Consider the following 25,891-nt stretch of genomic DNA (forward strand, 5'->3'; position numbering starts at 1 on the left):
GCATAGACCTTGGAAATGACGTAGAGAGTGCCAAACGACACAACGAATTGATCCAATAGACCCAGTCCCAGCATCCCCACATCGCTGGAGATTACTTACGTTTGCTATATGGTGGCAGATTTTTTGCCGTGTCTCACCAGCCACCATACAAGCCTCTGGAAATTTACTTGATCAAGCGAAGGATAATAAAAGAACAGGACAACTGCAGATCAGATGAACAGACGGACACAACACAGGAGCGACGAAGGGCCATCAATGCACTGACGTTGACCTGGGCCAGATCGAAAGATTTCTTGGCCCACAGTAGGCGTCAGGGCAACTTCTCATCTGTGGTCCCAAAGGACATGATCCTCTTTCTCGGCCTGAAAAAGGAACATTTTCCACTTAACATACTGATACAGTTCAGCTGCAAATTATTATTATATCCCCTTCTTTTTGTTCTTGGCCAGACTCAAATTTGTTTCATCTCCGAAACCCACGATTTGCACGTTTGTCTTTTCCTCATATACAATGCATATCCTTCTGGCAATTCATCACCGGACAAATCCTGCTTTTAAAATAGGTAGAAAACGACCCTTTGCTTGATCATTCATTTGACCTGTACTACAATGTCTCCTTTAGCTGTAGTGCCATTCGTCTGGAGACCCAAAATAAAATATACAGGGGCCTTCAACTAACCAATAATGAAATATACTATATACGTGCACAAAGAAATGAAAAAGAAACAAACTAAACCCATATGGGCAATGACAATGAACCGCCAAAACATTTTGTTTTCACACAGTCCAAACGTCAAAGCCAAGGAAAAAAATTCCCATCCTTTGCCCAACGTCTAAAAACTCCATCTTTCTGCGACAGAAACCGCCTGAGAGACTTGCTTACGCTCCCAAACCAACATCCACATATGACATTCTTCGAAAACTCGAAGCACACATATTGCATATTCTTCACCATTGTTTTTTGGTTCCCGTCCCACTTCCACATCATTCCGATGGCACCAGTAATCTTTTGATTCAATAATTAGGAGATCGATGCAAGTAAACTCATCTTTGAGTGAACCTCAAAACTGCATTTGCGTTTTCTATTTTTTAACCTTTTTAAAGGGTTACAGCAACACTACATATTCGCAGTGCTTTATTCCAGGAGTTAATAGTACATGCTTCCTCTAATCTAAAATGATACAAAGTTGAATATATAAGAAATTCACCTAGGAAACTGAATTATTCCTAGTAGCAGCATTCGATGCACGAGGCCTCTGCGACTCAGGAAGGTGTTTCACATACATGTCATGGACCATTTCCACATACTCATCAATATGATCGGCAGTCCACTCATCAGTTTTGATTGGGGGAAGGAACTTTACAGTAAGAGGTGCAGGCCGAACATGTAAACTGCCCTTTCTCCACGCTAGATGGGTCCCAGTCAAGACTATAGGCACTATCGGGTGTCGTGATTGCAAGGCCAAGTGTACAAAACCCTGAACAGACATGATGCATGCCATGAACAAGAGCAATGATGAACCACAATGCAACTTATGACTGCAGCTTAGGAATGAATCTGTAATCTAAGAAAATGGGCTAAAAGCAATGTGCTATGACTGTATCGAGCAGTCCAACTACAATGCAACTTCTTATTCCTCAATTTCGTCACAAAGTTCAGTAAGAGCGTTAAATCTTAGACGATGAAGTAAGTGACTTGCCTTCTTGAAAGGAAGCAGTCGTCCATCCTTTGACCGGGTGCCCTCAGGGAATATGATCAGAGACAGATTGTTTTTAACCACGGCACGAGCTGCCTGTGCAATTGCACCATTGACTTGTTAGAAACACATACAAAACCCTGGGCAAACAATGCAGAGGAGACACTTACCTCCCTCATCGACTCAATGGCTGAAGTGGGGTTTGAGCGATCTATGCGGAGATGGTTGGCTAATACATAAAGCTGTCCAAAAAGAGGGTACCAGATAATCTGCATAGATGATTTTTCATTTGAAGTTAAGACTTTGGAATCCGTCAATAAAATAGGTCCACATAACTATCATATCTCAATGTTGGACACTTGATGAATGCTGTTGAGACAAGTATGAATCATTTTAATCTATCAAAATGGAAAAGAGTGCCTCGCCTATTGATAGACATATAAATCCCAAGAGCCAATGAAGGAGAGTAAGATTCAGGACCACAGTTATGGGATCCTGAACCTTTTTTTTTATATGCTTTGTAGGAAAACTAGTGTATCATTGCTCCTTGCATTGCAGTCAGCATGATGCTTCTTATCCCTGACATGAATAACCAACAAATTACACTTTTCAAAAGCAGGGATTTTACCTCCTTTTTTGCAATACCAACAGTGCCTGTCGGAGTCAACCACATTATAAGGAAAATATCAATTGGGGATGCATGATTACAAATATAGGCGGCCTTCTCGTCAGCATATTCCAACCCTTCAAACTTTATAGGATTTCCCAAGATCCACATCTGCAACAGATACATAAACTCCAGTTCATATGCATAATCTAAACCATTATCGCAAAAAATAAGAGACTTCAAAAAGCCACATAACTTGGCAGTACTGTAGAATAGTAACTAGCTATCAACGAAGTAATAAAATTCACATGCAGTATTCTCCATTTCTTCATCTTAAATTACTGAAGAAAATAACTATATTGACTGTCAATGGCCCCAAGGAGAATAACAGTTTCAGCATGACTGGATACTGTGACTTGTGAACTCAACAAATAATGATAAGGAATTAAGGATCACATTTTCTCCTCAGGTGTCAATCCAAGTACCGCCACATGTTAATTATATAAAACCCTTCTGATAAAATTCATATAACTAACTGTAAATTCTGAATTTAACGAACGAGACAATGAATTGATAGATCAGTAACTAACTATATGAGTTGATAATCCTAATACTGCTTCGCCAGAGTACTATGAGGGTAAAGGAAGAAAAATTCCAAATTGTAGCCCACATGAAGTGTCCACACATGGTAGGCGAAAGCAAGATTGGTCTTTTAATCCTCAATCAAGAGAAAAGTTGGAACAATGCTTTCTAATCACTGATGGTTTTTGGAGCTGACTATTCACTACAAGGCCAGCGTTTTCATAGTAATTAAAAGACTTCAACCAAATAGCAGCATAAATAAAGTGTTATCACCTGTAATGTTGAAGTAACTTATGGAACCATAGTAGCTTACCAGCAGTCTGCCAGTTACGTGCCCATAAATATTTCCTTGCCTTATTCTTTCATATGGCCACGGGATCAGAATAACCATGATCAATGCCCATATGAAGGTCGTCACCATCATTGACAAGAAGCACGTCACTATTCTTATCCAAGATATCAACTCGGAAAACCAACCATCGTCATCAACATACCCATCAGTCCTCGGCTGATATCCCACCCCTTCTTTCACCAAGGGTTTCGCCGAAACTCCAAAAGTTTCTATGGAGCTCGCATTCAAAATGCTTTCCAGCTTTCTGTTCCTCAGGAAAGAGCTGACGCCACTACTTTCCATGGCCAGAGTGCAAAGGTTCTTTCGAGATGTTCTAAAATAATGAGGGCAAGTGCAAGCTGTAACTGTATTGTAAAATATAGTAGAATTAAAAACAGAATACCCGCAAATCACAATAAATGAATTATGATGAAAGCAGGATTAGTTAATGAATCAAGAAATGAACTAAGCACAATTTCTGTGCCTTCCATTCAGTTACAGAGAATTGGAAGAACAGCGAAAAAAGGTTCATTCATCAGTTCTACACGGAACCAGCGGACCGTTTCAACTGCATACACAGTCAAACTTCAAATCAACGGTCCCGCAACTCATTCTTCCTCAATCGTCGCAGACCCAAAAGGATATATAGAGAGCTTAAAGAGCGTCAAAGCCCAATCAACGATCCAAGCCACTCAACAATCCGCTCAGTAATCCACATGAGGACCGGATTTTGAAGTAAAGATCAATTTCATTCCTCACGGATTATTTAAGGAAAAAAAAAAAAAAACAGCAGCGACAAGAAACTGAACACCCAATGAAGTAGTAGCGAACGAAGTCGTGACTAGACGAATGTGGCTATTCAGCTCGTCTCCTCCGAAATCAAAACAAACCCACGCATCAAAACCAAGACTTGATGCTCCGAGACGAAGAGGAACACCAGCATTCTTACCGGGCACGTCGCTGTCTCGCCAAGAACCGTGGAGAAGGTGGCCAGCTAAAGAGTCCCCCCAAGAGAGTGGGAGGCGGAAAACGGATAACTGAAGCAGAGTTGAGAGCCCGACAAAGATTTCTCAAAGAGACGAAAGAGGGGGGGGGGAGGGGAGGATTTTGGGGAGCAGAGCGAAAGAGAAAGGACGAAGAAAAATTACAGAGCGTGGTGGCCACTGCGACCGCTGAGATGATGAGACCATACAGAGGGAGGGAGAGACAGCCTCTCGATTTATTTAGAGCGTCTGAGGAAGAAATTCTCCCCCTCGTGTGACCAATCATTAATCTTTCTGGTCCGTGTGTCGTGGAATTTGGCGAGTCGTCCCGTGCCCCTGGACGTTCGATGGGCGGTTCGTTTCAAGAACATGTGGCGCCATGTTTCTTCCCACGGATGAGGACCCCGGATCATGTGGGAGGAAAAGGGGAAGTGTGCGTGCTCGTGTGGCGAGCGCATCTGCATCTCTTCCAAGAAAAAGAGAGTGCGAGGATGGCTTTTTGTTCCATCTTAAAAGTCATGGATAACTCGAAATAATATTTAAGGGGATTGTGCGTTTTCTGGGGGGATTCAAAGTTGCACCGGCTCTAGCTTTTTTCTTGTTTTCGGGGGGCATACGACGCGGTGAGGTTGATCCGTAAAATGACCCGAGACGGTGATTTACTTTGACCTGTAAATGGGTGTTTTGAAATAAAGAAGTATTGATCGAATTCCTAGAGCGTCGAACATACAACTCACTAGAATATTCGAAAGTTTTCTCATTGAGTTGTAGGACAACGGGTCAGATATGCTCATCGCTAAAATAATTACTTCGGGAAGAAGAGAAAAAACGGGAACAACTAAGGAATCGCTCATCCCTCTTTTGGGGTAATCGCGCCCATAAAGGAGCAAGAATATGTTAATGCAATAAAGTCTTCCGAGATTTCATCATTTTCGACGTGAAAAATTGATGGGGCGATATAGGTGCACAGTACATATGAAAAAAAGAAGCACATGACGAAGTTTTCTTTCGTGCTAACTAATTTCGAGTTATTGAATAAAACTCTCAGCCTCTCGCTCGTCTTTCCATTTGTCTGAAGAACGCACGATCATTACTACGTGGAAGGGAAACGCACGACACATTCACTATCACGTGAAAAACATGGCTGACAAAGGCGAGCAATGATCATCTGCCTCGGTAGATTTCTCGAAAGTGATCGGGACAGAAAGCGAATCGTCGACCCTAAGGAAATTGCATCGTAAAGGTCAAGAACGGATTGGGGCGTGGGCCACGGGAGAAGACTGAGCTAGCCACAAAGCTTTCATTGAATTTAAGAGATAGAGAGAGAGAGAGAGAGAGGGTCTTTTCGGTGGCTGGCGATGATTGATCCGGCATTTGACAATCAATCGCAAGACGAAGGACACTTCAATTTGCCAATCCAAAGTGTAAGGACGCTGGAATCCGTGGCCCGTGTAAATTTGACCAATTGATTCCAAAAATCAATAAAAATGAAACATCCACGAAGCTCGTAGGCGCTTCTGGTCCGTTCCCGCGGATCGAGATGGAGCATCCAAAGTCAAAAATCATCTCGCAATGACCCTAGTCGTCCAAATTATTAAATATGACTTCTGTTCTCCAACCAACCTTCAATTTTTATTTTTTTTTAAGATTATCGGCATCCAAAAACGATTCGCTTTTAACTGTTATCGACATGTATCGGACTTAGTCGATGGGAACAGAATTTGATGAAAATAGAAGTTATTGATGAACAAAACAATCGCAATTCAAAGGGAATCGACAACTCTACAATGTAGTCATCGACAACTAAACATCGGTTATCGACAAAAATCTCGACATCAGCATGTAACTACAAAGTAGAGATAGTTTTAGATATGGGAGTATCTTCTTGTAATCGCAGATAGGATTAAAAAGTTAGCCATCAGTAGAGGGTTATAAATATCCTAAGTGTATTCTTTGTAATCCTCCCACCAATCAATCAAAGAACTTAACATTCTCGCAAATGTATCTTTATCTATACTTTATTGCAATTTACATGATTGGCCGCGATTATCTCCAATCTTAGTACTTTTAATTTTCTTGTCGTTTACCTCCTGTCAAAAATCAACAAAGGATCCTCCACAACATTTATTGATTCACTCATCGATCCATCCATGTTCTTGAAAGATATTTCATCATGTTTTCAATGAAACATTTTTTTGGCACTCCTGATGGGATATGTTTTGTTGATTTAAGGAGACTGCAATTACAAGAACTAGAAATCAACAAGAGTTCGACAATGCTGTTGATAACAACAACCCATTATCACAAACCGGTAATGAGACAACCACGCATTCCGATACTTTAGCCAGTGGGAGAGCGGCAAAAGATGATTGACGTGAGGAAGTCAATCTTCGGTTGCATCACACAAATAGAGGGAAGTTGCACCAAATCCCAACGTGGTGTGAACCATGAGAAGAATGTTCAAAGAGCAGCAAAATCAAAATTAACTTTATCGTTTTCAAGAAAATAATTCAAGGAGCAATTTAGCATGTAAAAATTAAATTTGCCGATAATAAGGGGGCCGGGTGATGACTCATCTAATTTAAAAGAATAGAATGTTTGATGAGTTATTCAATTCTTTTAAAAGGGGGCATTTGTTGACAACAAAAAATGACAAACTTTTATATATTATCGACAAGTACAGGCATAGCCGATAAGAGCAGAATTTGATGAAAATAGAAGTCACTGATTAACAAAAAAATCTACAACTCTACATCGAAGTCATTGATAAAAATATCGATTATCGACAAGAAAGTGCACTTGTCATTGAAGTCATTAACATCAGCATGTAACTACCAAGTAGAAATAGTTTCAGATATGTAACTTCCAATATATAAGTATTGCTAAATAGTAGGAGATTGTGGAGTAATTTCTTGTGACCATGGATAGGATTAGGGAGTTTTTTGTTCTTTCGAATTCAGTAATCGTTATCTGTATCCACCCTATTTAACCATCGGTAGAGGATTATGAATACTCCAAGTGTATTCTTTGTATTACCTCCTCCAATCAATTACTTTATTGCAATTTGCATGACTGGACGCGATTGCCTCCGGTCTCAGTATCTTCGATTTTCTTGTCGGGAGAAAAATAGCAGAAGTGCCAAAACTCGTGTACGGTGCTCACTTTAGTGCCAAAATTTTGGAAAAATGATTACTTAAGTGCCAACTCCGGTCAGTTTGGCCGGAAATCCGACGTGGCATTTTTTTATTAATTTCTGAAGCTCATGTGGTTCACCTGAGGTTTAGTCAGCATGTACACATCAAAACAACGTAGTTTAGCATGTACGATTGGATTTTTTAAATATTTTTTCTGATTTTTTTCTTTCTTTTCTTTTTTTCTTCTCTTTCTTCTTCTTCTACCTCCAGTCACCGCCGGTGACCGGAGGCCGGCCATGGCCAGCCGCCTGGCCTCGCCCGGACGAGGCCACTGTTGCCCGCCACAGGTGAGGCCCGACCAACCCTCGCTTGGGCGAGGGCGGGCGAACCCCTGCGAGGGTTGGCCTCGCCAGATCCGATGAGGCCGGCAGACGCTGTGGCCATGGCGGCCTCACGGGGCGTCGTCTTCCCTCGGGCGACGGCCGGCCTCGCCGAATCTAGTGAGCGTCGGCCTCCCTCGCCTTGGCGAGGGCGAGCCCCGGCGAGGCGAGGCCGACGCTTCACCAAATTCTGGGCGAGGCCGACCGTCGCCCGTGGAAGGCGACGCCTCGCGAGGCCGACGTGGCCATGGCGACGGCCGGCCTCGCCGGGGCTCGCCTCGCCTAGGCGAGGCAAGGTCGACCCTTACTGTGATCCGGCGAGGCCGGCCGACGCCGTGGCCACTAGCTGGCTCTCACGAGGCGTTGCCTTCCCCGGGCGATGGCTAGCCTCGCCGGATTTGGCGAGGGCGAGCCACGGCGAGGCGAGGCCGACCCTCGCCAGATCCGGCGAGGCCGGTCGTCGCCCGGGGGAAGGCGATGCCCTACGAGGCCGCCATGGCCACGGCGATGGCCGGCCTTGCTGGATCTGGCGAGGGTCGGCCTTGCCTTGCCAGTTTGGCAAGGCCGCCATGGCCTTGCCAGGGCTCGCCCGCCCTCGCCCAGGTGAGGGTCGGCCGAGCCTCGCCTGTGGCGGGCGACGACGGCCTTGTCCCGGGGAGGCCAGGTGGTTGGCTGTGGCCAGCCTCCGGTCACCGCCTGTGACCGAAGGAAGAAGAAGAAGAAGAAAAAAAGAAAAAAAATCAGAAAAAAATTTAAAAAATCTAAATGTACACATGGAAATGCCACGTATACTTATTTTTTTTTAAAAAATCCAACTTAGATTAAAATTTTTAATTATAAAAGCCACGTACGAATTTTGCCGAAATTTCTCGCCGTTGGTGCTTAAGTGATCGTTTTTCCTCCGATTTGGCACTTAAGTGAGCCAGCGAAAACTTTTGGCACTAAAGTGAGCGCCGTACACGAGTTTTGGCACTTCTGTTGTTCTTCTCCCTTTTCTTGTCACTGACTTTCCCGTTCCAAATCAACAAAGAACCCTTCACAACCTTTAGGCTGCATTTGGTCGTCCGGATTTCTAGTCAGGATAGGATCGGATAGGATTGGATATAAAATCCAAGGGATTCGATATATCCTATCTACTGTTTGGTGAATCATAATAATAAAGCCGGATATTTTCACATATTAATATGTCCATTATTTACTATGAACGTTATATTAGTGTAAATGAACCTAAAAATTGCAGAAACGGAGATGATAAAAATTTCTCACGACACTCTTACCTATTTCATTTTCATTTATTTTTTTAATTATTTTTCTCTCTCTTTCTTAATTAGTTTCTTTTTTATTTCTTCCCCTTCCATCATTCTCCAATAAAATTTTATTAAATAGTAAACTATACAAATATGCCTAAAATATGTAATAAATATAACTACTAAACGTGTGTGTATATATATATATATATATATATATATATATATATATATGAAATTTATATCATAAGATAGAAAGAAATTTAAATATATAAATATAAATAAGAATAAATAAAAACGAATTTATTGTTATTTTTTTGTTATTTTGAATTTTTTATATTAAAATTCAAATATTATTTATATTGGAATATCATTTTAATTTTATTAATTTAACAAGTTTGTTATTCGAGAAAAATATTTTTTATATTATGAATATTAGAAATCCTATCCATCTTTATCATACCTCCTTCATGGGATAATTTTATTTGGGCTATATCCCTCTTATATCTGACTTTATCCTATCTTAAGTAGGCACCAAACACGAGATAGGATAAAATTTATCCTATCTCGAATTTTATCCCGATTACCAAACGTAACCTTTTCGATTTGCTCATTGGTCCATTCATATTCTTCTTGAAGAATATTTCATAGCCATTTTCGGGGAAACAAAGATGTATAGTTTACAACTCGACATTGAAATGACATCAACCAGAGGGATCAATGGTCAGGTTGTCTTTCACGAGCTCGTTAAGGCAGAAACTTGGCAAGCGCTCCCAAGGCAAACTATCTTGGAAAAGTGTCCTTCGCGTGGGCATGTCGCTGGCGATGCCGCCATGGATTCAGCTTCTTCAAATTTGCTGGCGACGGTCAAGTAACTACGCGATCAAACGTTCCACTCAACGAACCGGCGGAAGTGGAATTTCCACGGTGAAGTTTCATGGAGGCGCTTATCAAGAGTGATTAGTCCTATCTTAGCCACTTTGTTTTCGGTTTTCATCGAAAGCAAAAGCATCGGTCTCGAGTCCCCATCTCCAAATCAAGACGGATATGATGCTCAAAATCACGAGTTTTACACCCATAGATTCTAATGGCGATCCAAACTAGTTAGTGATCTTTCAACCGCAATCCCTATCACAAAATCATTCCGAATTCGCGTTAAAGCTATGTGGGAAGTTAAGCGTTTGGAATGACCCGTCTTCCATTGGTTGCGTTTAGACTTCGGATGCCATGCCACGACTTTAGTCGTGTGTCTCCGTATAGATACGAATTGCCGGTAGGAAAAGACCGTGCTCCCCAAACTAATTTACGCATAAAATTATCATTCAAAACGTCAATACTTCAGCATGCTGATTCGATGATGGTTTTGGGCTTTTACCCGTTCAAATATATTTGGGCTTTTAGCTCGGTTTGGGCCCATTGACTAGCTTCTCCATTTGGGCCAATCCGGGTGCATCATCCGACGACATTTTCGGACGTTTGCCGATGGGGCCTTGAACTTCAAACCATATGTCGAGTTATTAAAATTGTTCCTGAAAGTATAGTTCGGAATACGTATTGTAAATTTCAAAAATGTATTTTATTTAACTTCTCCTTGGTAATTTTTGGTGCACTACTCCTCTAAAACTCGTCTCACAAGCGCGCAAGCGAAAACTTTCCTCTCCTCGAGAGCAGCTCCTTTGACCTTAATTTGATGTGCATAGAGTTTTATCATGCTAAGATCGATCCAAGAAGAGAGAGAGAAAGCACCCAAAGATGTTGATCCTCTCTTGTCACCGTCATCAAAACCCTGCCCATTTTCAAAATCGATACCAAAAGAGTTATGAACAATTCGGTCATCCTTTCCCATCATACTCTTTCTTTAGACTTAGGATGCGCATGGCAACGATTCTGTGTCCGGAAACTGATTCTGTGCAGAAATGATTCTTTTTTATTCTGTGTCCGGGAACAATTTCTAAGCATTTGAAGGCGTTTGGTAACTGCCTAAAATTTCTATTCTTAGAATAGAAAAAGAACATAAATGCGTTTGGTAACTACACAAAATTTATTTTTATTAATAATTTTTTACTTTTTTTAATATTTCTTTCTTTTGTTTTTCCTTCCCTTCCTTGGCCATGGCCGGCGAGGGCGTCGCGGCCCTCGCCGCCGGCCTCGGGAGTGGCGACGGTGAGGTCGGCCTTAACATGGCTGGGCGAGGCCTTGCCGTCACGGCCGCGAGCCACCCTCGCCGACCCTGGCCGGTGGCCGCTGGACGGCGGCAAACCAGGAAGAAGAAGAAGAACAAACCAAAAAGGGAGAAGAAAACCAAGAAGAATCAGAAATGGAAAAATTGTTTCAGAATCAAGAAGTTACTTTTTTTTACTTCTTGATTCTATTTCAAAACTGATTTTGGGAATAATTTTTTGCAATTTTGTGCCCGAACACAAAAATTTTAACAAACGAATTTATGTTCCCAAACTAATTCTGACAACAAAAGAATAGAAAATTTCGCTATTTAATAACTTGCCAAACGCCCTCTTCACCTCCTCAACAAGGCTCCCGTGGCACGCCCGTGATTAAGTAACATGTCAACATCTCGCCTCGCCGAGAGGTACAGCGGATGAAACCGGTTCGACGGGAAAGGTTCTAATCCGTCACCGTCTCGTGATAATCTGAACTCGAGATCTGTCGTCCCGTTAAATTCCGACGACGTGCCAGGCACCAAAAGCGATGGACAGAATGTTAACCGGAGGAGAAGGAAATGGGGAGTGGACTAGGCAAAATTCCTTCGCTCGGGAAGCGTACGGAAAGATTAGGCAGAGGAGCGACGACGATCTCAAATCCATGGGGGGCCCCCTCCCGCCATTTGTCGCGTCTCCCATCCTGCATTGGATTAGCAATATAAAAACTTCCCAAAAATGACCCCCATTCCCCCTTCTCCTCTTATTTCGATCTCATCTTGGCGATAGAAAATTCGAGGGGCGAAAGCGTAATTGCGCCACGAAGAACTTCCCCATCCCCCCCGCCCCCTCCAACTTTTCCTCTCTTTCCCAACAACTTATGCGTTCTTCCTTTTCCTATTATCTTCGTCACCTTCATTTCATTTTATCAATGAATTCATCTCCCCACCAAATTTTTTTTTCTTCCACTTTCGATTTTTTTTTCTTTTATCAACCTCAAATTGTTTCCCGACATAATGCAAGAGGAGAGAGATAGACAGAGTAGGAAGGAAATGTGCAGCAGTAGTATATCACCATCACTTTACAGTACTCCGTTTTGTTTTTTTTGGCACATGTTCTGTACACCAAACTGCAAAACCCAGCAAAAGAATATGAATTTACCCCCCCCTAAAAATCAAGATCTGATGAAGAATTTGGTTCATCCCTATGTGCATCTCCTGACGAAAAAAAAAAAAACAGAAATGAAAAAGAGAGGGGACAAAAATCTCTCTCGGCATCTCTACCAGTTCCACGTGATGATATCGTAGGCTAATTGACCTCCGGGATGCTCTTCAGCGCCGGCCTCCACGACCTCTGACCCGCCTCGAACCGGTCGCTCGAGCTCATCGCCATCAGCTGCGACACCAGCTGCTCCACGGGCTTCTCCTCGTTCGCGTCCGGCTTCCCCAGCAGCTCCTCCAGCTGCCGCTTCGTTATCCTGATCTTCACCTCCTTCCCCACCGCCGCCGCCGCCGCCGCCGCGGGGGTCGCCGCATTGCTCGACCGGTGCCGCCGCCCGCTCCTCTTCTCGAGGAGCTCCTCCGTCTCGTCCGCGTCCGCACCGGCAGCAGCGGCAGCCGCGGCGGCGGCGTCCCCGCCGCCGCTCCCCTCCGACGACGCCGAGAACAGCCCGTCCTCCCAGTCGTCGCCGCCCCATTGCATCGGACACTCGTGCCGGATGCAGTTCCCCATTCGAGATGGTTATTCTCCCTTCTCTTTCTTGTTCGAAACGCTCGATGTTTCGCTGCGACGCGAGGAAGAGATCAAGATCTTGGGAATGGAGGAGGAGCGGGTGTTAAATAAGAGGAGAGGAGAGGAGAGAGAAAGGGAGAAAGAGAGCTGGAGGAGGAGATGGTCTCGGGGGTCGATGAGCATGACGGTGACGGTGGGGTCAAACCTAATCTGTTGCCACGTCGGACGAGGCTGTCCGACGTGGCAGGTGAAGGGGGGTTGACCTCATCATCCACCACCAACTAATTCTGGGGTGGGGGAGGGCGCTCCGCCTTTTGCATGTGACGGACAACGTTAGTGCTCGCGGGGGGAGCCGTCGGTGAAGGCGGTTAGCTCGGCTCGGATAGGCTCGGCTCGAGCCACTTCGGTTGTCGTCGTTGTTTGGTCCTGTTGTCTCGGTCGGCTTGGCCAGCGCGCCGTGGGGCCTACACGGATGGTATAATTACAGATACATTCGGATTGGTTTTTTCCCTTTTTTTCTTCTGTTTATTTTCTAAATTTTGTGGCGCATGTGCATCAAAACCTTCTTCGCGGTGAAAATTTTACTCGAAACTTTAAAAAAGGTGCTTACATCGACATGTCAATTTGCATAACCATTTTCACCGCATTTTCAAATTTTGGCGGAAAAGTAAAAAGGATCTTCCTTTTAACTTTTTAAAGCAAAAGAAAACATGCCCCCGTAATAGGCATACTTACATGCTTTAGGTGCACATCTACGTTTAGATCTCATATGAATCTCACTTCATCCAATGGTGAAGGGCGGGAAGACATTTTTAAAAAGCGAGCCCTCGCATTTTTCAGTCTAGAAAAATGGCACAAATAGTTCATGAATTTTTAATCTTTTCGATGTAGTTCCCGAACTCTAATCTAATGTTCAATGTAGTCCTTAAACTTTTAATTTGTTCAATATGGTCCATGGGCTTTTGGTACATGTTCAATGTAGTCCCCGAATTTGAATTAATGGAAATACTACATTAAAAATTTTCATATAGTTCAGCGACTAAATTGAATATGTACCAAACGTTCATAAACGACGTTGAACAATCACATTGTACATTAAATTAAAACTCAGAGACTGCATTGAATAAATTAAAAGTTCAATAACTACGTCACTCGTTAAACTAAAATTCAGTGACTGTTCACGTCATTTTCCTTTCGTTTCTCTCGCTCTTTTTCATCCCCTTGAATCGAGCCAAGCTTATACCCCCCCGGAAAATGAAGAAGGGGCTCGGCTTATGAGCCAAGGGGACGATGGGCTCGGCGCGAAGCCGAAACCTGTCGACTGTGGGGCGAGCCACGGCTCCGATGGGCAGGTGTGAAAAGGGCAGGGGAAGAGGATCTGCCGTGTGTGAACGCAAATCGGCAAACGGCATCTTCCCATCCTCCGCATTTATTCCTTTCACACCGTGGCCCGCTTCACGATGACGTCATTAATTGTCGATAATAATCCTCATCTAACCTTATCTTATCCGAGGTTGTTAATTGCCTACTTTAGTATCGCTGCGGCCGTAATCGTTCCCATCTTTATTCATTATCTTTCTTTTTCCACGAGCTGCTTTAAACGGTGAGATTGTATTTTCGGGCTCGTTTGATTCGGCTTTTGAAAAAAATTTCTTTGAAAATATGCAAAGAATTTTTAGGTTAAATGGGCCATTCTAAATGCAAATTATTTTTGGTAAATTGTAATTTGAAAATGTACCGCGGAGCAATTTCGATTTAAATAATGTTTGAAAAAAAATTTATGTTTTTGTAAAGGATTTTTGCTTGATTTTTTCTTAAAAGAAATGTCGAGACCAGCGAAGGGCTCATTGGCTGGCGAGCCAGATCTGGCATCGGCAGCCCTTGCCTGAGGTCGGGTGACCACAAGCAGCGTCACTTGGGATAGAGCGAGCTCATGCGGCACTGCCAGATCTGGCCTCGCCGGCGGCATGAGCTCTTTGGACGTCGCGCGAGATGGTTTCGAGATTCAAGAATCTTTCACGTTAAAATCTGAACTGCTTTCTCCATCTGATGTAATGTGGTTTCTCCATCAAGGCATTCTATAGCACAGCACGCCATCGCTAAATACTTAAATCAGACAGAAGGGCTTCGTAATGTCAACCTGTCCCGAAGAACTAATTCACGGCGTTTTTCTTCCCCTCGAAGTTAAGACCGAGAGTTCTTGCGCATGACCCCATTAACTTATAATTTGCTAGAATGACAGTACATGTGCCCCCCATTACTTAGAAATAAACCCTGCATAGAGAAGTCAATCGAGATATCACCTTACAGAATGCCGGGTCCGAAAGACTTAATTTTCACTCGACGCAGTCACTCGAGTCCTGATCATAAAATTCGATAAATAATTCCTTACCGATTTTTCAATTCTAGCATGTATGATTTATTTTTGACTAGATTCAAGAGGCGGGCCTAATACAATATTCCGAAAAACTAGTCCCTGGTGCCACCTGATCAATAATTGGAGAAACACTAAAAAAAACAGCGAGGTAGGTGTCATAGCGACACTAAAGTAGCATCACTACATGATAATGTTGGAAGTGCCTATTCTCTTTGGAAAAAGTTGGTGAGTCTCCATTGTCCAATTCACCGACCCCTATTGGTGCCAGAGAGAAGGGCATACGTATCATCACATCCTCACCCATCACTTCCATCACATGTAACGCGGCAATCGCAAACAATGCGTGCCCCCCCTCCCTCCCCCGGCGGAACATGGCCACGTTCGAAAAGCTCCCTCTTTTGGAATTCCGACGCTCTCTCTCATGCTCATCGACGCATCCCGATCGCAACGCTCGCGTTCCGGTAGTCATCATCCGTCGGGCTTGGACATGTCGGCGCCATAATTTTCGCGCATAGGACGGGACCCATCGAATGCTTGTTACGTAGGATAGTCTTAAGTCTACCGGGAGTTAAAAAGGGTCTAACGTCTAACGTGGGTGGGCAGTCAAGATGAGGTGCCAAATGGAACTTTGTCTAATTGAAAAGTAATCATGGAGGGTCCCGACTAAATAATTGGAGAGTCTCGCGGTGCAAGTGAATGTGGTCAACCATCATTGCCTCAATTTCTTATACTAGAGTCATGTTAGCTTAGTTGAATTTGATTAATGGTAAATCTACACTCAATCATTGAATGATTAGGCGTTGGGTCATAAAGTAATAGTAAAGGAAACTTATAAATATTTTAGAATATTGCATAACTTTTTGAGCCGTTTGTTTAGCGCTTTTTTTTGGAATTCTATATGTCCATATGTTCATCCCACTTCTAAGCCACAGGAAATAAAATAGAATTTGGCTTTCGGTGTCGAATCGGGAAGCAATGTGATGTTCCAAGCTCCAAACGGGGTCTCTCTGGTCATTCGTCATGGTGACCTCATTCACACGTCGCACTGAGTTTTAACCCAAGCAGCGCCCTTCCGGGCCCCTAATCTGGCCTAAGAATTCTTTTATGAGATGATGGTTACTAGATCTTCCCAAGAAGAATACCGAAAAAGTCATAAATCTATTGTATTTGTATCGATTGAATCATAAACATTTCAATTGTGTCAATTGAGTCCTTAATACTTTCGTGTTTTGACAATTGAGTCAATCCGGTCAATTTTAGCCGGAAATCGCCGATGTGAATGCCGGCTGCTCTACGTGGTATGACTGGCGATGACGTGGACATTTTTTGCAATTTTAAAAAAAAAAAAAATCAAAATTTTAATAATTATTTATTATTTATTCTTTCTTTTCCTTTTCCTTTTTCCTTCTTCCTCCGCCGATCGTCATGGCCAATGAGGGTTGCTTTTGCCGAATCTGGCAAGGGCCAAGCTTGTTGGCTTCGGGCGAGGCTCACCTGGCGAGCTCGAGCCTCGCCTGGCGAGGGTGAGTCTCACCAAATTCCAACAAGCTCGAGCCTCACCAGCCTCGAGCGAGGCTCGACCTCACTGGATCTAGTGAGGCTCGAGCTCCCGGGCAAGGTTGTCCCATGCTAGATTCGGCAAGGGCGACCCTCGCTGGCCCTTGCCTCTAGCTAGTCGTCGGCCATGATGACCTGCGGAGAAAGAAGAAAAAAGAAAATAAAAAAAATTAAAATATTCAATTTATTTTTAAAAAAATTGCAAAACTTGTTCACGTCAGCACCGGCTATCCCACGTAGGGCGCACGGCGCCCACGTAAGTGATTTCTGGCTAATATTGGCCGAATAGACTCAAAAGGCAAAACGTAAAGAAAGTGTATGACTCAGTTTGGCACAATTGAAAGGTTTATGGCTGAATTAGCATAAATACAATATGTTTAGAGCTTTTTTGGTATTTTTCCCGGATCTTTAGATCATGTCGAATGCATTCACTAATTTCGAATGCGATTGTAAGGAAAAGAATAGTCCGACCGGACATAATTTGCATTAACATGTAAATAATATGAATTGGATGAACCCTTGAACTCGATTTAGTAGGTAAATGAAGGATATAGGTTGAATTTTCACGGCCATTAAGTAATTTTATAATCGGTCCATTTATCTAGTTTTTGATTCACGTCTTATCTTGTCCAAAAAATTATAGTCTACGCTGCCGTTGTTGTGGGAACTTTGACAGTGTTGCTTCGGAGGAGACGATCTCATTCCTCCTTAAAATTAAGATTTAAGAGTGGTCGTCATAGAACGCAAAACGAAATCTCATCCTAATGGAAGCTTAGTCTATTAAAGTCACAACTGTTTCGTCATTCTAGGAAGGGAAAAATTGCCGATTTAATCGTAAACCTATAGTATAGATGCCGATTCGATCATAAAATTTTGAATTTCGCCAATGCGGTCTTACACCTTTGCGCGAAATACTTCCAACGTAGTACTTCTGACCAATTGTCACCGAAAATCGCTAACGCGGCTGTCCCCGTAGGACGTTATTTTGAGCAAAGCTGTCCATGTAATCGTGCCGTATGGGTAGGCCACCGATGACTGGATGCCGCGTCGGCAATTGGCCAGAGGGACTACATTGGAACCCCGCTCAAATGTTTAAGACCGCATTGACAATAAAAGTGGAAATGTTTAGGACCGAATTGATACATATACAATAAGTTTATGATTAAATCGGTATCGATCTCTTCTAGGAGGTATAACACCAGCTAAACTAATGGGAAAAATAAGATCAAATCAATTGGAAAATAAGTGCGATATCATCATCATCATCGCCGCAAATATCAGAACTTAAAATGGAATGGACCCTATCTTTGTAGGAGGAGACTTCTTGAGAGAACGCCTAAGAACACAAAAATTTTGGACACCATTCCACATAAAAATGTCAACGCAGCCCGTCGACTTTCTGTTGCAAATGTCGACTCGACGCTTTTGTCTCAGGATCATAGTGCCTGTCAAAGGATATCAAATCTGGAATCTGATATTCAGCAGATCCTTAGCAACCATTCCCGATATTCAACAATCGCTCCTGATATTCAGCGAATCTCTTGCATTCACTCTTTGATTTCTTTCTAATTTATTGTTGATTTGTTTATATCCTTAACTTCTTATAAATAGAAGTTGAAAAGAGAGATAAAGATGTACAAAAACATTCATAAAAATTACAATATAGTTTTACGTTTTTAACATGGTATCAGAGCTTTTCTAGTGAAAGCTTTCTTTTATTCTCAAATGGCATCCTCGCCTTCTTCAACATCTGCTTCGATCTCAAGTACCATCCCTGGCTTAACAATCCAGGTACTTGGATCCACAGCCACTGGAATTCCTGCAAATTCCATCTCCTGTCCAGCAATTGGAGTCGAGCTCACAGGAGACAATTTTGTTATTTGGAGGGCACGCCTATTACCGTGTCTTCGAGCAAGCAAACTACTACCAATTGTGGAAGGATCTTCAGTATGTCCACCTAGCCAAATTGTGCAAACAGCAGATGGAACCACCACCACTATTCCGAACCCAGCATATGACGAGTGGGTAACACGCGATCAAATCGCACTTGGGTGGATTCTTAGCACGACATCCGACGCCATCGTCGGTCAGCTTTCGAATTTCAACACATCCGCAAAAGCATGTGAATTCCTTGGTACATCTTATGCTGCTCATAATCTTGCTAGAGCAACTCATCTTAGAATGCAGCTGCAAGCTCTTCGGAAAGGTAACCAAACAGTTACGGAATTTCTTCTTGTAGACCAACTCGATTTGATTGGCGAGATTATTTCCGATCATGAGTATCAAACTCACATTTTTCGTGGATTGGGAGCCGAATATCAAAGCCTTGCAGTATCCATATCAGTGCAAAGTCAAAATCAAACAATGACTAGAGATGCCCTTCACGGTCTCATATTGTCCCATGAAGCTCGATTAGACCTCATGGAGTCTACTGTTGCTCCACCGGCTGCATTTGCTGCACATTTTGATGGGCCTACAATGGTTTCCTCACAACCTCAAAGATCACGACAACAACATGCTGTCAGATATTCTCGAGGTAATGGGCATTCTTTCCAAAATCGGGAATCAAGAAGGAAGGGACAAAAATTATCGAGTGGCTGGCCAGCAATATCACAATCGGAATTTCAACACCAATTTCAATCCGTCTTTGGAAATAACCAGAGTCAGAGAGAAGCAATCTTAGGTGTCAGATTTGTAATAAACACAGTCACAGTGCCAATGTTTGCCGTGACAGATATCTTCAGCATCCACCATCCGAATTTTCTCCTCAACTCAACTTGGCTGAAATTCCTCCTCCACCTTCCATCTTCTCCAATGAATCCTGGTATCCTGATTCTGGTGCTACCCACCATGTGACAAATAATCCTTCTGGTCTGTCAAATGTTCAGCCTTATTTTGGATCCCAACAAGTCACCATAGATAATGGGTCCCATCTACCCATTACTCACATAGGTAGCTATGTTTCTCCTCATTTTCGTATGTCTAATGTTCTCGTAGTTCCCACAATCAAAAAGAATTTGCTATCTGTACGTCAGTTTCGTCAAGAAAACAACTGTGATTTCCTATTCTCATCAAACTCCTTTTCTATGAAGTGTCGTCACACGGGGAGGACTCTACTTCAAGGGGAAACTGATCACGGTATTTATTTCATTCCAGCGTCTTCTTCGCAATCGTCATCTCCGTCTATGTTCCAAGTCTCTGCAACCAATCTTGTTTGTCTGTGGCACAACCGACTTGGTCATGCCGCCTTCTTAGTTGTTTATCAAGTTCTTAATAAATCACCGGTGGCACTCTCACCGTGTCCTGCATGTATGTCTAGTAAGAGTCATAGTCAATTTCATGCACCCACCCATCATAGGTCTACCTTTCCATTGCAGTTAATTCACTTTGATGTATGGGGTCCAGCTCCTATAACCTCTACATCTAATAATCGGTATTATATTTGTTTTGTTGATGACTATTCCAAATTTACATGGTTATACTTGTTGCAATCTCGTGATCAATTCCTTTCCATTTTCTCTGTGTTCCTTAATTTTGTGGAAAATCAATTTTCCACAACAGTCAAAGCCATTCAGTGTGATTGTGCACACGAATTTCTCTCGGCCTCTTTTTAGTGTTTATTACAGGATCGTGGCATTCATCAAAGGACCTCATGTCCTCATCAACATCATCAAAATGGCACAGCTGAGAGAAAGCATCGCCATATTGTTGAAATGGGCCTTTCAATGCTTAACCATGCTTCTGTGCTGCCTCGCTTCTGGGATTTTGCGTTTGAGACTGCAGTACATATTATCAATCGGCTGCCGACACCAATTCTATAGAACCGAACACCATGGGAGACACTTCATAAAGCTGTTCCCTCTATTCAGCACCTCAAGGTTTACACTGCCTTGATGCACAATCAGACCTAGACCCTTGTATCTCCACCGAAACAGTGCAAACCCATTGGTTGTAAGTGGGTATTTCGAGTCAAGCTGAAGGCTGACGGATCCCTTGAAAGATACAAGGCTCGGTTAGTCGCCAAAGGCTTTAATCAACAAGAAGGGGTAGATTTCCATGAAACTTTTAGTCCCGTGGTAAAACATGTAACGGTTCGCACCGTTATTTCTCTTGCCTTCAGTCAGGGATGGCAGCTTCGACAATTGGACGTGAAGAATGCTTTTCTCCATGGTCATCTTGAAGAGGAAATTTATATGTAGCAGCCTCCAGGCTTCGTCGACTCTACTCATCCTCACCATGTATGCCGTCTTCAACGTTCACTTTATGGACTAAAACAGGCACCGCGTGCATGGTACCAACGACTAAGTTCTTTTCTTCTCTCTCTTGGGTTTCAATTATCTCGCGCTGACTCCTCTTTATTTATGCTTCACTCGGCAAGCATACAATGTCTTTCTCTTGATATATGTAGATGATATAATTTTAACTGGGTCGCCCTCAGCGCCTTTATCTGCTCTAATCGAATCCCTGCAACGAGAATTTGCTTTTAAGGACCTCGGCGAGCTCCATTATTTTCTCGGTATTGAATTGCAAAGAACTGACAAAGGTCTACTACTCCATCAAGGCAAGTATGCACACGACATTCTTCAACGTACCAATATGCAAGATGCTCGACCAATCCACGACTCCTTGTGTTACCGGTAACGACCCGTCTTTTCCGTAGCACAAAGCTTTATTTCATGATCCTACCTTATATCGTAGTACTGTCGGCGCTCTCCAGTACCTTACCATCACTCGGCCGGATCTTGCTTATGCGGTGACTACCGCGTGTCAGTTCATGCATGCTCCCACCAATGCACATTGGCAGTTCGTTAAGCGTATTCTGCGTGGTACTACTAATTATGGCATTCTGCTTACTCGCAACTCTACTTGTCAACTACATGCTTTCTCCGACACAGGTTGGGCAGGTGACCATGACACTCGTAGGTCTGTTGGTGGTTATAGTGTCTTTCTTGGATCTAATCTTATTTCCTGGAGCTCCCGTAAACAACGGACTGTAGCTCGCTCTAGCACCGAAGCGGAATTTAAGTGTCTAGCCGATACAACGGCCAAGCTCATATGGACAGAAGCCTTATTACGCGACCTCCATGTCTCCTTGCCGAGTCCTCCTGTCTTATGGTGTGACAATATTTCGGCTATTTACCTCACTAGTAATCCCGTTTTTCATGCCCGAACGAAGCATGTTGAGATTGACTATCATTTCGTTCGAGAACGGGTGGTTCAGAAGCAACTCCATGTTCAGTACATCTCCTCCATAGATCAACCTGCGGACATCTTCACCAAAGCCCTATCTACCACTCGATTTCGTCTATTGCAGTACAAGCTTACTGTGAGATCTCTCACATCAGCTTGCGGGGGGATGTCAAAGGATATCAAATCTGGAATCTGATATTCAGCAGATCTCTAGCAATCATTCCCGATATTCAACAATCGCTCTTGATATTCAGCGAATATCTTGCAATCACTCCTTGATTTCTTTTATATTTATTCACTACAAAATAACTGATTTTTTCCGACGAAATTTCCAACGAAAAGTTTGGAAAAATTCGTTGGAAAACGAATTTCCAACGAAAAAAAATTCGTTGGTAATAGGTCGTCGGAAATTTTTCCAACGAAAAATTTCAATTTTCGTTGGAAATTTGCGATGAATTTTATTTCGTTGGAAAATTCGTTGGAAAACTCGTAGCTAAATTCGTTGGAAAAATTACAAAAATTTTTTTTTGGTCGAAAAATTGTGGAAATTTTTTTTCCAACGAAAAATTTTTCGTTGGAAAAATTACAATTTTTTTCCAACGAAATTTTTTTTTTTTGAAAAATCGCCCTCGCCGCCGGCGAGGCCGAGCTCGCCAGATCCGGGCGAGCTCGAGCTCGTCGCGGGCGAGGCCCAACCTCGTCAGCGGGCCGGCGACGAGGAGGCGGCCGAGAAAAGGAGGGGGAGAGGCGGGCGACGAGGGGCTCGGGGGAGCCGAGGAAGGGGGTGGCAGCCGGGGAGGGGGCGGAGGCGCGGGGGACGGGGGAGTCGGGGGCCTAGGAGGAGGCGGTCGAGGTGGACGAAGTGGCCGAGCTGGAGGCGGTTGGAGTGGATGAGGTCGGCGTCGCGGTCGGAGAGGGAGACGTAGGTGGAGTGGAGGGAGTCGAAGAGGTGGAGGAAGAAGCCGTGGTTGGGCCAGAGGTCATTGGGGGCGGCGAGGGCGGGGACGATGCCGACGACCTGGAGGAGGGCGGAGCGGTGGTCGCCGGCGACGCGGCGTTGGAGGAGTTCATGGACCGGGAGGAGCTTCGGGAGGATGCCCGCGTGAGGGTCGCCATCTTCCCCGGTCTGCTCTCTCTGCTCTTCTGCTTCTGCTTCTCTGTCTCTGCGTGTGTACGTGTGTGGTGAAGAAGGTGAGGGACGCGACGATAGAAGAGAGAGGAGAGAGAGAGTGACTCTGTCACGAGATTCAAATTCAAAATCCCGCGATTATTACTAATTTTTTAGTGTGTCCAACGAATTTTCCAACGAAAATTATACACACTGAAAAAATTCCTCGGAAAATTGAAATTCGTTGGAAAATTCGTTGGAAATTTCCAACGAATATAAAAAATGCCGAACAAGACCGATTTTTTTGAATTCGTCGCAAAATTCGTTGGAAATTTCCAACGAATTTTCCAACGAAAATAGTACACTGAAAAAATTCCCCGGAAAATTGAAATTCGTCGCAAAATTCGTTGGAAATTTCCAACGAAGTTTGCGACGAAAATTTTTCGTTGGAAAACTCGTGGCTAAATTCGTTGGAAAAATTACAAAATTTTTGAATTACAAACTTCGTTGGAAAATTACAAACTCGTGGCTAAACTCGTGGCTAAATTTCCAACGAATATAAAAAATGCGAGACTAATACCGGGTTTTTTGAATTCGTCAGTGAAAATTCGTTGGAAATTTCCAACGAAAAATTTTTCGTTAGTAATTACCAACGAATTTTGCGACGAAAAATTTTTCGTTGGAAATTTCCAACGAATTTTACTTTCGTTGGAAAATTTGTCGCAAATTTGCGACGAAAATTTTTTCGTCGTAAATTTTCGTGGCAAAAATCCGGTTTTTTTGTAGTGATTGTTGATTTGTTTATATCCTTAACTTCTTATAAATAGAAGCTGAAAAGAGAGATAAAAGATGTACAAAAACATTCATAAAAATTACAATATAGTTTTACGTTTTTAACAGTGCCAAAGACGACCTCTCTTTCATTAAAACGGAAAAGGAAGCAAGAGAGAGAGTGATGACAATAACATGCGACGATGTTGTTATTGGCAGGAATGTGGGAGGAGAAAAAAGTAGTTGGTCACTTGTTTTAAAAATCTCATCATTTGGTTCACCTGCCGGAATCGTTAACAGGGCACTTTTGAGATGTCTGAATTTTCTAAGCGATGATTGCCGGAAAAGTCAACCCAAGATTTTTTCCAATCTTTTCTACTATTGTGAGCCCGTCGCGAGGTGCCGGCTGTTATTTTATTACAAAGCGAGAATATGCCCACTTCATTTTTGTTCTACTCGGACAATTAAGAAGTACGAGTTGCATACTTTTGCATCAACGCTTGAATCATAGGCGTTTCCGCTCGAACGGGAGGCAAGCACACTAAACGCATTCTGCACAGCAGATCTTGTCTCGCGCTGCACAGGAGATCTTCTCTCTCGCTACCAGGCCAGATTTCCACAGGAATTCCTTCACCGCACCAACGCGTCCGGTGTAGAGCCGGATGACCACGCCGGCCTCCTTCGTCTTGCTGATGTCCCCGTCACAGCACAGCATCTTCTTGAGATCCGCGAGGATGATTTCGTGCTTCAGCTTCTCGTTGAGTCCTTCCACTGTTGTCACGCAGTTGTTCGGTTTGATCTCCTTGACCCGAATGGCAAAACAATTGCAACAGCGGATTTCTTGGTAGCGGTCCCTGAGGAAACACCCGCGGCTGGTCATTTGGACTTCGCCCCCGTTGAAGCTCCTTTGAGTTCGAATGTGCACGGCTCCTTTTTGACCAGGAGCTGCCACTTGGTCGGCCTGCTTAGTCATGTGCTGAGCCGGCGCTAACCAGACGCGATTTCGCTGTTCCTGGAGGCCGTGAGAACTGAAAATCAAATTCGCGAGAAAATGCTTTCGATGTGCAATTTTACCAAAGCATGGACCGACAATTCGAATTCAAATGGAGAAACAAAAGGGGGGGGGGGGGGGGGGGTGAGGAAATGGAGTTGCAAAAAAAGCCAATCAGGAAATCGAACTAAAGGGGAAGCAAATCATGTACCAAAAATCTTCGACTTTGGATAGAAATTCACTAATGAACTAGTTATCACTCACGAGGGGTCGTTCCTTTACAAAAGGATCATCAGCAGCAGAACTACCAGAGTCTAAAAGGAAGTTAGACAGAATATAACCGAAAACCGCCAGCACCAGAGCACGTATCGGCGACGAACACTAACCAAATCCGACCCGAGAAAGAACAACTTCTGTGTAGAAGTTCTGAAATTTCCGATGAGAGAGCTATGTAAGAAGCTGGTGCTTGCTTACCAGTTAATAGCCCGAGCCTGTCAGCGAGGATGCTGGATGAGAAGGCTGTGGGGTCTCCTTCGAGGTGAAAAAATTAGGCGGGAAGGGCCAGTTATATTCGTTAACCCGAAGAGCTAGGTTGGTTGGCGTCTAGATCAAGTCCTTGTTAGGACAAGAGAATATGAGAGGCACATGGAGATGAGCGACTGGTCTCGCGTCACGGGTCTCACGTCACTCTCGAAGAGCTCAAATCGATGAAAAGAACAGTGCAGCAAAATTCTGGGAATCACGTGATTTCTCCCTTTGCTCTGGAGCTCGCATATTTTCGCTTTGGCAGATAAATTAAGAATTCTTTTAATACGGCGAACCATTTTGTCTTCGTTTCCCCAACTTCTGTTTCCCCACATTTTCCATGTCATGGAGGGGGGCAAGATCATCATCGTCATCAGCAGCATCTAGGGCAGCAGAACCCGCGAAGAAATTACCAAATAAAGACCCGAGGCCATAGTTCGGGTTAGAGATAACTCCTTCCGGCTACTATTGAATCGGTTTTCATCGCCGTACAGCAGGGATGCATTCCGATCGGGGTCGTGTTCG

At 43.5% G+C, this 25,891-nt stretch overlaps 2 protein-coding genes across 5 annotated transcripts; both read right to left on the reverse strand.

Annotated features, from left to right (window-relative positions):
* Window positions 1–1,054: 1,054 nt before the first annotated feature.
* On the reverse strand, window positions 1,055–4,545 carry LOC130138125 (1-acyl-sn-glycerol-3-phosphate acyltransferase-like). Of its 4 annotated transcripts, none has more exons than XM_056311229.1 (6): window positions 4,166–4,545; window positions 3,199–3,550; window positions 2,325–2,474; window positions 1,867–1,965; window positions 1,700–1,792; window positions 1,055–1,477 (listed from the first exon to the last, which is right to left on the reverse strand). In XM_056311229.1, the coding sequence occupies exons 1-6, from the start codon at window positions 4,483–4,485 to the stop codon at window positions 1,208–1,210; spliced, it is 1,284 nt and encodes a 427-aa protein (XP_056167204.1). In that variant the 5' UTR covers window positions 4,486–4,545; the 3' UTR covers window positions 1,055–1,207. The 4 variants fall into 4 exon arrangements, 3 of the variants coding, with proteins under 3 accessions (XP_056167204.1, XP_056167205.1, XP_056167206.1); XM_056311230.1 differs by having other exon boundaries at window positions 3,199–3,575; XR_008816536.1 differs by lacking the exons at window positions 1,055–1,477; window positions 1,700–1,792 and having other exon boundaries at window positions 1,869–1,965; window positions 2,122–2,474.
* Window positions 4,546–12,424: 7,879 nt separating this feature from the next.
* LOC115662839 (uncharacterized) lies at window positions 12,425–12,847 on the reverse strand. Its single transcript, XM_030584928.2, has one exon. It carries the CDS (start codon window positions 12,845–12,847, stop codon window positions 12,425–12,427), a length of 423 nt encoding a protein of 140 aa, XP_030440788.1.
* Between the last annotated feature and the right edge of the window lie 13,044 nt (window positions 12,848–25,891).

This window comes from Syzygium oleosum, unplaced genomic scaffold (genome assembly GCF_021117445.2).
Source record: "Syzygium oleosum isolate NSW1041296 unplaced genomic scaffold, Sole_v2.1 Sole_v2.05, whole genome shotgun sequence".
In the NCBI taxonomy this organism is placed as follows: Eukaryota; Viridiplantae; Streptophyta; class Magnoliopsida; order Myrtales; family Myrtaceae; genus Syzygium; species Syzygium oleosum.